The sequence below is a fragment of the Ornithorhynchus anatinus genome, chromosome 7 (assembly GCF_004115215.2).
Source record: "Ornithorhynchus anatinus isolate Pmale09 chromosome 7, mOrnAna1.pri.v4, whole genome shotgun sequence".
NCBI lineage: Eukaryota > Metazoa > Chordata > Mammalia > Monotremata > Ornithorhynchidae > Ornithorhynchus > Ornithorhynchus anatinus.
The window spans coordinates 67835580-67848291 of NC_041734.1; the positions used below are offsets into that span (position 1 = coordinate 67835580).

Consider the following 12712-nt stretch of genomic DNA (forward strand, 5'->3'; position numbering starts at 1 on the left):
AGGACTGTAAAACTTTCCTTCCCGTGGCCCGAGACCATCTGTTTTGGAGAAAGAGGAGGTGGGAAAAGTTCCCGTGGAGGAATTACCGTGTCTTACGGAGATGATGAGTTGTTAAAGAGTGCAGCAGCTGAAACATACATCAAGGTCCTAACGGGAGACAAACAGATGCCCTCTGTTTAGTGAGGTAAAAAAGAGCCCTCAAGCTACCACTATGTGGAACGGGAGAGAAGAGAAGAAAGGAAAAAGGTCCCCACGTGGAACTTTCTTATTTTAAAAACCAGACACTATATATTTTTCTTCTGAGTAAGAGGAAAAGACCCTACCGGGAGCTAACCAACCCCTAGCATCTAAACAGAAAATCTTTCTTCACTACATAGGAACTTCACTGTGTGGCAACAGGATTACAAAACTACAGCAAGACACTCTCTTAAAATACGGTACTCTCACTATTCCACCGAGCTAGGTTTTCTAGTCCTGGGTTTAAGACGGCAAGTTAAGGCCCCCGGATGTCACCCAGTTTCCACTGGTGGTCACTGAAGCGGAACTGTGATGGTGCCGGAAAAGAAGTCCAGCCGAGAAGCTCTCGACTTCTATGCTGCGGGCAGTTTGGGAGGAATCGATGACTCCCCCAGAGAATTCTGCTCCTCCCTCGGCCGGTCCCTTGAATTCGCCTCAGCTCACAGCTCTGCCGTGGAGCAAGCCCCGTCTTTATACACCAGGTCGAGCAGGCACCTGACGAGGGAAAAGGCTCATCCGGGTAATCCCTTCCCTGCCTGAGTTTACTGAATTCGCAGGGTGAGGTGAAAATCAGGGACTCTGCTTCATGCAGGGCAATTACTGGGATTCTACATGGAACGAAGTATGGGTAGATCCGCGAACATTCACACTCGCGCATACACACACCCAGACACACAAACCTGTGCACAATGGTCCACCGAGAGGGGTAGGTTACTCCCCCGGCATCTGTGTCACTGTGGATTTCCCAAGTGGCTGAGGTCTCCCCCGAATGCCGCACGGCTCCACAGTAAGCCGCGATCCCCTCCAGTCCTTCCCAACCTCTTTCCTGGGCCCTGGGGACTCCCTGCATCCCGGTTGGGAGGGTCAAGGCAGGGGAGACCACCTCTCGATCGAGAGTCCATCGGCAACGTGCCAGCCCCTTTGAGAACCTCCGTTGCCCGCTCTCAGTGATCACCAGCCAGACCGATACAGGGGCAGGAGTAAGGGGAAATAATAGATATGATTTCTTCTAGCATTTCCTTGGGGAGTTAATGCAGTTAAGGGGCAAAGCCAGCTAGCAGACGGGGATTCTACCTGCATTCTTCAAAGGACACAAACGGAATTTGTGTGTCTAAGAGGCAAAAACTGTTAAAACTGTTGGATGCCTGGCTCCCAGGACTCTAGGCAGCGGGATCTGAGCTACACAGCTACAGAACAAAGCCTCCATTTTCCAGTTACAGAGGCATCAACACACCCCCTTCCAACTAAATGCATTAATAGCACCGATTCATGCCGCATTAAAATACTTTCTTGGCACGATTTCCTCTTCTGGCCCATAGAAGCCATTAGCAAGTCATTTACAACCCTACTGCCCTAAATTTTCTGTAGCCAGCCCAGTAAAACGAGGGTTAGATCATTAAAAAGAGTATACGTGCTATGGATGCTCAAGCTGCAGCTCCGAGTTGGCCAGCCAAGCAGTCTCCAGACATTAAGCCTGTAATTCCAGAACTGATCTGGAAGGCAGGAGATGGTTGTGTCCTTGTCTGCCACTTAGGGCAGCGCACATTTTTCCTAGGTTTCTCCTTTGCTTTGTGGGCAGGAACCTGATTAGCTAAAATTATGCGGGGCCATGACTCTCAGGCAGCCAAGCCCCGAGTTTGCTGTGTAAAAGTCAATTCCCATCCAAATGAAATCCTGGACCTCGGATTTCCTTTTATCGAACGGCAGGATTTATCGTGATAAAACCGCCGGTCCTGACTTTTGGCCTGGCGGGCAGTTCCAAGACGGGAAAGGAAAAAAGGCCGGAAAACAGGTAAAAGAAGAGACTGGAAGTCGGCTAGCGGAAGACTCGCCTTCTATCGGGCAATCGGTCACACCCGTATTTGAATCGGTGCTTTCTTTTTAATGGGGTTGAGGAAGGAGTTTGGAGAGAGAATTTCTCAAAAGTTTGAGTTTTTATTCAAGTTTTTAAATAAAAGAGTACTGCAGATTAATTTCACACCTTGGCTCTGCTTCGGCAGAAGGAGATAGCCTTTGAGATTAAGCAGCAGCCTCCTGTCTCAAGCCAAGGATTAACCAATGCCCCTTGTCACCCCCCCGACCCTCCCAAACCAATTCCCAACCCTTCAGATACATTTCCCAACTAAATCACACTGTTGGCAAATCAGAAAGCGTAAAACTTATCGGTTAAACGAAAGCCTTCGGAAAGTTGTGCCGACGCATCCCGTAGCTATTCTAACGAAAGGGTAGAGCCTTCTACCCCAGCTTCCCGGGTGTCAGCCGTACCCTGCGGATGCAAGCGACAGGCGAAGCATTCCGAGTTCGCTCCACGGGGCCATGAAAAGTGCCGCCGTGCTACCAACGGGGTGGAGGGAATGCCCAGATATTTCCCTTGCCCACCTCCCTTCCGGGTCACCTCGTTGGCCACCTCATCGCAAGGTGCGGGCACCGGACTCGGGCAAGGACAGTCTCGATGCCTTAACTCCACTACGATATTAACTTGGGCCCAGGGCAAGGCATCCGGACAGGGAAAGAGACCCATCGGCAATAAGAGGGAGCCTTTCGGAAACGATTCCCCACCGGCAGGGCAGCCGCGGTTCTTGGATGCTCCGCTTCTTTAGACTCGAATCCCGAGAACTCCAGTTCAAGTCTCCATTCTTATCTTGTTTCTGGATCTGGATTGGGAGTCACTTGCTTCTGGCTGGGTGATTTTTTAATTTTTTTTTTAATTTTAAAGGCATTCTTCACGTCTCCTTTGAGAGGAAAAGTGGAAACGGTGGCTGAGACGGTAGGAGGGGCTGAGCATCACGGGGCAGTCGGATGGCCAGCAGACCCTCCCCTCACTCAGGCTGAGGTGGTAAAATGATGGAAGGTCTGTGGGACCGACCGGGAGCGGGGTTGGGGGCGAGGGGGAAGAGCGATTGGCCAGCCACTAGCACCGTCACAAAAGTACTTGGAAGATTCCAGGTCAATTTACTGAGATACTCGTTTCCTCAGAAGTGCTCCGGGGAGAAAGTAAAAAAATCCTGCAAAATTAAAGAGTTAAATCCCTCCTGCTCAAAAATCATTTAGTCGCATTATATAATTGACTATATATACACACACACATATCGAGCCGATTAACGTAACGTGCAGTGTGACCTATCTGTGGGTCTGAACAGCTCATTACAGGACAGACTCTAAGACTTTAAGAGTTGATCTCACACTGGTAGCCTTTAATTGAGGGAAAAAAAAATCAAAATGAAAAAGAAAGGGGGGGAAAAAAAAACTCCCTGGCTAGGGCTGGGATCAGACACGGGAACACTTCAGAATGCAAGGCAGAGGGGAAGGCTGCTGCCTCTTTCCAGAGGGTAGCGGTGGTGGAAAGGGGACACGTCATGCACAAAATGGACTTTACAAAATACATACCCGCCTCCCCCCGCCCTCGAGAAGAAAACCCTCCCCCGCCCCCTCCCACCCCCCGCCCTTTACACGGAACAGCCACATCACCAATGCACGTTTCCTCTGCTTCGGGCTGTCACCCAGACCTTATGTGAAAGAGGAGGCACGTGAAGGGAGGGTGAGAGGAGGAGCGAGAGGGAAGGAGATCCGTATTTCAGTCTTATTTTCCAATTTCCGTTTTCGCCCCGAAGGTGTCTCGAGTCATCTGACGTCTGACATCGGGCTGTGACTGCTAACCGAGTACGTGGTGGCCATGACCGGGGTACCGTTGTTTGCCAAACAGCCTTGCCTCAACGTTTCAAAGTAGGAGGCCTGGACCGGTTTGTGATACTGCAGCACTTTTATGGCGTCTTCGATCTTAAACCATTCCCTTTTCCTTCCTGTGGGGGAAGAGAGAAGGCGCCGGAGGGTGAGGGGAGCAAGCGGGAGGTTTGGCCCTGCTCACGGGAAGAAAGAATCTGCTCGAAACGACATCGCTTTTGATCCACTGAGGGAGGGTTCGCCGCAGAGACGGGAAATGGCACGACAATCACGTTAGACGTTAACAGGGCCCGCCACCCCCGACCCCCGGAACGCAAGGTCGAGCAAACGGTGCTAAATAATGATGAATAATTATGGCATTTATACAGTGTTTTACTAGAGAAGCAGCGGGGCTCAGTGGAAAGAGCCCGGGCTTGGGAGTCAGAGGTCACGGGTTCGAATCCCGGCTCTGCCACCTGTCAGCTGTGCGACTCTGGGCAAGTCACTTCACTTCTCTGTGCCCCAGTTACCTCATCTGTAAAATGGGGATTAACTGTGAGCCTCACGTGGGACAACCTGATTACCCTGTATCTACCCCAGCGCTTAGAACAGTGCTCTGCACATAATTATGATTATTATGTGTCAGGCACTGGTCGGACAGCTGGGGCAGATGCAAGTTCATCAGGGCGGAAACAATCCCTGGCCCATATAGGGTTCTCAATCTAAGTACGAGGGAGAATGGGTACTGCATATCCACTTTACGGATGGGGAAACTGAGGCCCTGAGAAAAAGTGACTCGCCCAAGGTTGCACAGCGGGCAAGTGGCAGGGACGGGTATGGATCCCAGGTCATCTAGCTCCCAGGCCGGTGCTTTATCCACACCACGCCGCTTCCCAATTTTCCAAAGGTTCCTACACCGGGGGCAGCCTTGGCCATTTGGGAAGTGAATTAATCACCGGCTGCTCGGGGTCCAATGAGTTTCAAGAATCCATTGCCTCCCAGAGCGCTACAAATGGGGTCTCTGGCCACCAAGAATGTGGCTGGGCTGACTGCTCCCTTCTCACTTATTCATATTAATGTATTAATTGTCAGAGAAACAGCGTGGCTCAGTGGAAAGAGCCTGGGCTTGGGAGTCAGAGGTCATGGGTTCAAATCCGGCTCAGCCACTTGTCAGCTGTGTGACTTTGGGCAAATCACTTAACTTCTCTGGGCCTCAGTTACCCCATCTGTTAAGACTGTGAGCCCACGTGGGACAACCTGATCACCTTGTATCCTCTCCAGCGCTTAGAAAAGTGCTTTGCACCTAGTAAGCGCTTAACAAATGTCATCATTATTAATTCATATTAATGTCTGTCTCCCTCTCTAGACTGTTAAATTCGTTTTGGGCAAGGAACATGCCTGCTGATTTTATTGTATTATACTCTCCCAAACACTTTGTGGAAGCAGCATGGCCTAGGGGCAAGGGTAAGGGTTTGGGAGTCACAGGTTGTGGGTTCTAATCCCGTCTCTGCCACTCGTCTGCTGTGTGACCTTGGCCAAGTTACTTCACTTTTCTGGGCCTCAGTTACCTCATCTCTAAAATGGGGATTGAGACTGCGAGCCCCATGTGGGACAGGGACGGTCTCCAACCTGACTGCCTTGTATCTACTCCAGTGCTTAGAACAGAGCTTGGCACATAGTAAGCGCTTAACAAATACCATCATTACTATTATTATAATTAGCAGTAATACGGTGGTGTGCACATAGGAAGGGCCCAATAAATACAACCGATTGATTCTCATATGCCTGAAAACTCTCACTGTCCCCTTGTCGGGTTTCTTGTGTTTGATCGCATTCACTCTTTAAAATTTCCTACGAAATGTGCAGGATGATCCTGGCTGTGAGTGGTGTCACGCCGGGACGTAACCCTGGCGGGAAGAGCATCAGAAGGGTGGCTGAAGCACCCACCCGGAACCTCAAGAACAAGAAAGCTCACCAATGTTCACTGAGTCCTCCCAGTCTTCCAACACTTCTGTGACGATGAGCACATAGACGAACGTCCTATGTTTCCTTTCCCGGTTCTGAAGGACAAAGGGGAGACGGAGGAAGAGTTTATATTAGATGGCAAACAAATACCGGACGGGGTTTGTAAAAGGGGGATTGGATAAAAACACCCCTCCTATTTCCTTTCCAACCTTCTACAGGGGTTGGGCACTGCCAGGAGGCCTGTTTAGTCTCAAACTGCTTTCCCTTGACAACAAAACTCAAAGACACATTCCCTGTCCACAAGGAGCTTCCAGTCTAGAATTCAACTCACTCGCTCCTGTATCCCTTCACCGATCTCACACCACTTAACCCACAGCCCTGCATCACCTCCAAAGACCGCTCCTTTGGCTCCTGTGAACGAGGCTCAATGCAGTGCTGGTGGACATCTAGATATCAGGTCACCCTTGACCACCTCAAGTTCATCCTTGCCTGTTAAATTCTGCCCTCTCCTCTGGCCAGCACCATTATTTCTTCAATTTTACTGACTCCCATGCCCACTGCCCACGCCAGTTGTTTCATATATTTAAAACTCTCCTCAAATCCCGTGTTGCCCTCCCTCTCCTATCTCTTGCCCCTAGTGATCTGGCCATATACTTTATTGAGAATATCAAAACGATTAGGTTTCCATAAAAATCTCCACTGCTCCTCTCCAAGATCCTTCCTCCTCTCGCCTCTTCTTCAGTTCTCCCATCTTTCCCAGCAGCATCTCAAAGGATTTCTCCTGCCTTCTCTCAAAATCCACCCCACCACTTGTTCCTCTGACCCCATTCTTTCACACCTTCAGCCATTCTTTCTCTCATCTGCAAAATGGGGATTAAGACTGTGAGTTCTGTGTGGGACAGGAACTGTGTCCAAACCGATTTGCTTGTATCCACCCCAGCCGCTTAGTACACTGCCCGGCACACCATTATTATTATTATCATCTGTTTAAGGAGAAGGGAGAGAGAGAGGTCAGTCCTCACCAAGCAGGAGCTTAGTAAGTACGATCTGATGGTGGGGAGGAAGAGCTCAAGGCGCAGACCATTTCTGGTGAACTAATACTACTTATAATTGTGGAATACACTAAGTTCTCACTATATGTCAAGCACTGTACTAAAAGCAGGGGAGGATAGTAATTATGGTATTTAGGGTATTTGTTAGGCACTTACTACGTGCCAGAGACTGTTCTAAGCACTGGGGTAGATACATGGCAATCCGGTTGGACACAGTCCCTGTCCCACATAGGGCTCCCGGTCTTAATCCTCATTTTACATATGAGGGAACTGAGGCACAGAAAAGTGAAGTGACTTGCCTAAGGGCACAGAGAAGGCAAGTGGAGGAGCTGGGATTAGAACCCATAACATTCTGACTCCCAGGCCTGTGCTTTATCCACTTCACCACAATATTACAAGATAATCAGGTCCCACATGATTCTCACCGTCTAAGTAGGAGGAAGGTATTGAATTCTCATTTTGGAAGGTGAGGGAACTGAGGCCCAGAGACGTGAAGGTCACCCCACACACAAATGGCGGAGTTGGGATTAGAACGCAGGTCCTCTGATTCCCAGGCTCGTGCTGCTTCGACAATAACTGAAGCTTTGGGATCCCTGCTACGAGGCCCAAGGGGAGCCTTGCCCCAGGATTCACTGGAAAAGTTGGAGCCACGGGGGGGGGGGGGTCTCTGGGAGGCCGGAGGGTGCGTGTGGCGAGGGCAAGGATTTTCTGGAGCATTTTCCCAGGCTTTGCACATCGTTCCCCTTCCCCCTCACTTTCTCCACTTACACAAAAGTCTCCTCACTAGGCTTCTTTTTCCTCCCTTCAGAGATCCCCATTTCTCCTAGCTCCAGGAGATAAAAGCAGCTCTTTAATAGCCGTGAAACAGAAAAAAGGAGTAAAACTTTAAAATAAGTCACCCTCGCACTCAGTTGTTTCCCTTTCCCATAATTTAACGTCTATCTCCCCTGGGAGCCTGCAAGCTCCTTGTGGGCAGGGATTGAGGCTATCGACTCTACAGTACTGTACTCTCCCAAACGCTAAGTACAGTGCTCTGCACACAGTAAGCACTCAATAAATACCACTGATTGATTCACCAAAAAGTGCCAATGCCATCAAATACACCCTGGCTCTCCTGGACACCTGCAGCTATATGGTTTTTTTGGAAATTTCCAGCAATTTCCAATTTCCACTGGGACTTCTTTTAGATTCAAATCTGAACAATGTCTGGCCTGGGGCCATTCATATGAGAATGCTTAATTACAGTTTTTCTGATCCCGAAGGATTCCCCCCAAACAAATCCCCAACACCGGAGTTCTTTCTATATAACAGTCAACATCTAATTAACTGGTCAGCCTCTTTATCCTACCACATTTCACTAAACCATAAGTTTCAACACAGCTCACTAGATTTTCAAAACTTTATCCACACTGGTTACACAGCACTCGTTTCACCATTTGGAAAGTTGATAGAAGACTAATGGACTTACCTCAAAAATTCCTACTAATCTTCCCAATGTCCCTTTCACTCCAGCCTGGGGAAAAATTATAGAGAGAGATTAACACTCCAAACTCCCCCAGCTTTTCTTTTCTCATTGTTTTTCAGGCTCTCCAAAGACCTAGAAGAGAAGGAAAGACTGAACAATGACAATTAGAATACATGTAGCTTAAGAGAACCAAGAGGACGCCACAACCGTGTTCCTTTCTAGTGGCGAACATCCATTTGACTGGGAAGAGCCATTTTAAGAGTCAATGGTGGTGATCTGAGACGCCACCCCCGGTCGGCTCCCGACCATGGCGGTGAAGAACACGAGGGAAAACAACACCTAACCGTCAAGATCTGGGACTTCTAAGTTTGCTGCCCCTCAAATTCCTAATCGGCTTTGGAGCCATCCTGTATTTCGAAGACGTCGCTGCCGGAGGTGAAGTGTTCTGGTATGTGAGTGTTGCGGAGACATCACCCGGGGATATACCGTGGAGACTCCTTTTCCGCTCTCCCTCCGCCCTCCACCATCCGGGGAGCGAGCATCCATCAGACACCAAGGGACCTGTCCAATGGCACCCCTGTCTCTCCCTCAGCGGGGCATAGGCCCGGGAAAATGTACGGTACTTTAGTTAATATGCAGCCCTCATATGGAACAAAATGTCTGACCTGCCTAACTCACACCCACCCCTGTGGATTCCTGGAATGGGATGCCTAAAGAGGAGCAAATCAATACAGTCTTCGGGGAGAGCCGCTTCAAAAGGAAGGGCTAATTGAGTGGAAAGAAAAAAGAAAATGGGCAAAAACACCAGAGAGGGGCAAGTTACAAATTGGACGCTCAATTCCAAATCTTGGTATGTGGACATCTCCTCCATGAAGCCTTCCCTGAATACACCCTCCTCTCTTACTCGCTCCTTCATTCATCCTCCATCCAATCCCCACAGCACATAATTTGTCTATTTATTTATATTGATGTCTGTCTCCCCCTCTAGACCGTGAGCTCGCTGTCTGTTTTTTGTTATACTGTACTCTGCCAAGCGCTTAGCAAAGTGCTCTGCACACAGTAAGCACTCAATAAGTACGACTGAATGAATGAAGATCCCCAGTCCAAGCTCATCGCCGACAAGGCAATCCTGAGCTGTGGCGGGAGCATAAATATCACTGGTAGATTGACTGGAAATCCGTCTATTAATGAATGGATTGAGCTGAATTTTTAGACTTACACTGCGGACTATAAGATTCATTAGAGTGAAGGTTCCTTGAGGAGAGGGACCGTGTCTTTAATGTTTACTGTACTTTCCCAAACCCTTGGGATAGAATAATAATAATAATAATGGTATTTGTTAAGCACTTACTATGTGCAGAGCACTGTTCTAAGCGCTGGGGTAGATACATGGTAGTCAGGTTGTCCCACATGAGGCTCGCAGTCTTAATCCCCATTTTACAGATGAGGTAACTGAGGCCCAGAGAAGTGAAGTGACTTGCCCACAGTCACACAGCTGAGAAGTGGCAGAGCCGGGATTCGAATCCATGACCTCCGATTCCCAAGCCCGGGCTCTTTCCGCTGAGACACGCTGCTTCTCTAATATTTATCACTAGGATAAATATTAGTGCCCAAATAGGTGGACGGCTCAAATTGCAGTGGCTTCACCATTCGTAATATCCATCCCAGAGTTGAACGGCGGGCTCCCTTTTCCTAAAGTCAAAGGGTGGTGGTGCTTAATGCAAGTCTTTTTCTGCATTGCGATTTATTTCACTGAAATTCCCCCAGCAGGAGCCATGCGAACACACTGCCTACGGGTCTCCGCCTCCAGCTCGTGCTCAGCCCTCTTGGCACTCATACAGATACACATATGTATATTCAGTTATTTATTTTAACTATTGTAGGTGAAAATAGTTTTCTGCTTATCCCCACCCCATTAGAGGGTCAGTTCCTTGTGGGCAGGGGGCATGTCATTTGTCTATTCGGTACTTCCCGAGAGCCTAGTACAATAACTGCGCCAAGTGGGTTTCAATCTTATCTATCGAGCACGTACCGAGTGCAGAGGACTGTACTAAGCGCTTGGGAGAGTACAGGAAGACAATTTAACGGGCACATTTTCTGCCCACAACTAGTTTACGGACTAGAGGGTATGTACCAAATGCTGCGACTATTACTATTATTTCTGCCGCTCCTGTACTCCTCCATATTCCCCACTTCCGTTCCCTTGCCGACACGGCTCTCCTCTGCCTTCTTCCAATCCTTTCAGTCGGCAAGACTTTCTTACCGACAATATCATCTTTTCCCTGGTGGAAACGGTTGTGATTCTTCCTAGTCAACTCCAGCTACGTAAGCTCCATCTCTGAACGGAACGATGCCGTCGGCGGGGAGGGAGAGCCGACTGAGAAGGCCAATTCTCCACTCCCACCTCAGGCCGCCAGAACCCGTTCCCCTCTCCTTCCGAGGGAACCATCCCGTGCTCTCCTGTCGGCGGCTTCGTCCAGCCCGGTGGTGCCAGGGAATGGAGCAGATGGTGGACGTTACAGGAGAGCGGGTGGGATGTGGAGAAGGAACAGATTCATGGCAAACGTAACTCACTTTCTCTTCCAAGTAGCGGGAAGTCAGGGCTCCTCCGGTTTAGGAGTTCCCGACTAAAGAGGTTACATGAAGACGATCCATTTTCAGACACCCGATTAACGAATGAGAATGCGTTGAGATTGAGAATTATTTCATTTTGGTTCTGAAGAGTGCCGTTCCTTAACCTTTTCCTCCTTCAGGGGTTTACGTTGGCAAGAGCTGAGGAGATTACTCAGGATTTATAAGCAGAACAAGCAGAATCCCGTCCTCGTGACCTAGCCGGCAAGAGTCCTTAAAGGTGAAGATCTGGTTGACTGTCCTTTTTGATTTCCCCCACATCTGAACCTTCCTCTCCTGGCCTGCTCCCAAACACTACAGCAAGCAGTCTCCGGGTAGGGTATTTTTACTCATCACATGGTCGCTGCCTGCAGGTCAACGTTCGTTATCAGTATTACAGCTGACATCCGGCTCTGACGTTTGGGGGTGAACTCTCTGATTTGGTCGGCACCAGCTGGACTGCTGGTCTTCAAATCAGAGGGCAAGCAGCGGCGCGGCCGAATGGAAAGAGCCCGGGCCGGGGGAGTCAGAGGACCTGGGTTCTAATACCGGCTCTGCCACTTGCCTGGTGTGTGGTTTTGGGGCGAGTCACTTCCCTTCTCCGCTTCCTCATCTGTGAAATGGGGATTCAATACCTGTTCGCTCCTCTAGATTGCGAGCCCCATGTGGGGTTAGGGAGTATATCCAATCTGATTAACTTTATCATCATTATTAACAGTGCTTGGCATACAGTAAGTGCTTCGCAAATACCGCAATAATGATTATTAATTAAATATTACAATATTATATTAGTAGTAATAATAACATTAACAGTAGTACTTGTTAAGCACTCTGTATGTGTCAAGCACTATTCTGAACACTGGGGTAGAAATAAATTAATCAGGTTGGACACAGTCCCTGTCCCACATGGGGCTCACTCAATCTCCATTTTACAGATGAGGTAACTGAGGCCCAGAGAAGTAAAGTGACTTCACTTTAGTGTGAAGCAGCACGGCTCAGTGGAAGGAGCACAGGTTTAGGAGTCAAAGGTCATGGGTCCTAATCCAAGCTCCGCTACTTGTCAGCTGTGTGACTTTGGGCAAGTCAACTTCTCTGTGCCTTAGTTACCTCCTCTGTAAAATGGGGATGAAGACTGTGAGCCTCATGTGGAACAAGCTGATTACCCTGTATCTACCCCAGAGCTTAAAACAGTGCTCTTAACAAATACCAACATTATTATTATAATTACTTACCCCCAGTCACACAGCAGACAGGCAGTGAAGCTGGGATTAGAACTCAGGTCCTTCTGACCCCCAGGCCCACCACTAAGCCATGCTACTTCTACCTACCCCACCTTTACCGACCCCAGTGCTTAGTACAGTCCTTGGCACAAACCGAGCACTTAACCAATACCATAATGATTAAGTTACAAATTGGAGCTGAATGACAAGTCCAAGTTCATCGACAATATGACAATCCCGAGCTGGGGAGCGTGACAAGGTTACGTTTAGACTGGGAGCCCGTTATTGGGCAGGGATTGTCTCTGTTGCCTAACAGTACACTCCAAGCGCTTAGTACTGTGCTCTGCACATAGTGAGCGCTCAATAAATACTACTGAAGAAATGAATGAACAAGGTGGCCATGACCGTGTCCTAAACGAGTACGGGGGAAAACATTCTGATGCTCTCCCCTTGACAACATTCTTAAGCCTAATATTTCTGGAATAACAGAAAGCTGGGAAATC

At 48.9% G+C, this 12712-nt stretch overlaps 1 protein-coding gene across 1 annotated transcript in view; it reads right to left on the reverse strand.

Moving 5' to 3' along the window:
* Positions 1 to 2152: 2152 nt before the first annotated feature.
* NUDT3 (nudix hydrolase 3) overlaps positions 2153 to 12712 on the reverse strand; it is an 88502-nt gene continuing 77942 nt past the window's right edge. The window contains exons 3-5 of the mRNA XM_001512210.4: positions 8383 to 8427; positions 5873 to 5957; positions 2153 to 4037 (exon numbers count right to left, since the gene is read on the reverse strand). Of these exons, the coding sequence (XP_001512260.1) occupies positions 3859 to 4037; positions 5873 to 5957; positions 8383 to 8427 (309 nt within the window). The 3' untranslated portion in view covers positions 2153 to 3858. The remainder of the gene's footprint in view (positions 4038 to 5872; positions 5958 to 8382; positions 8428 to 12712) is intronic.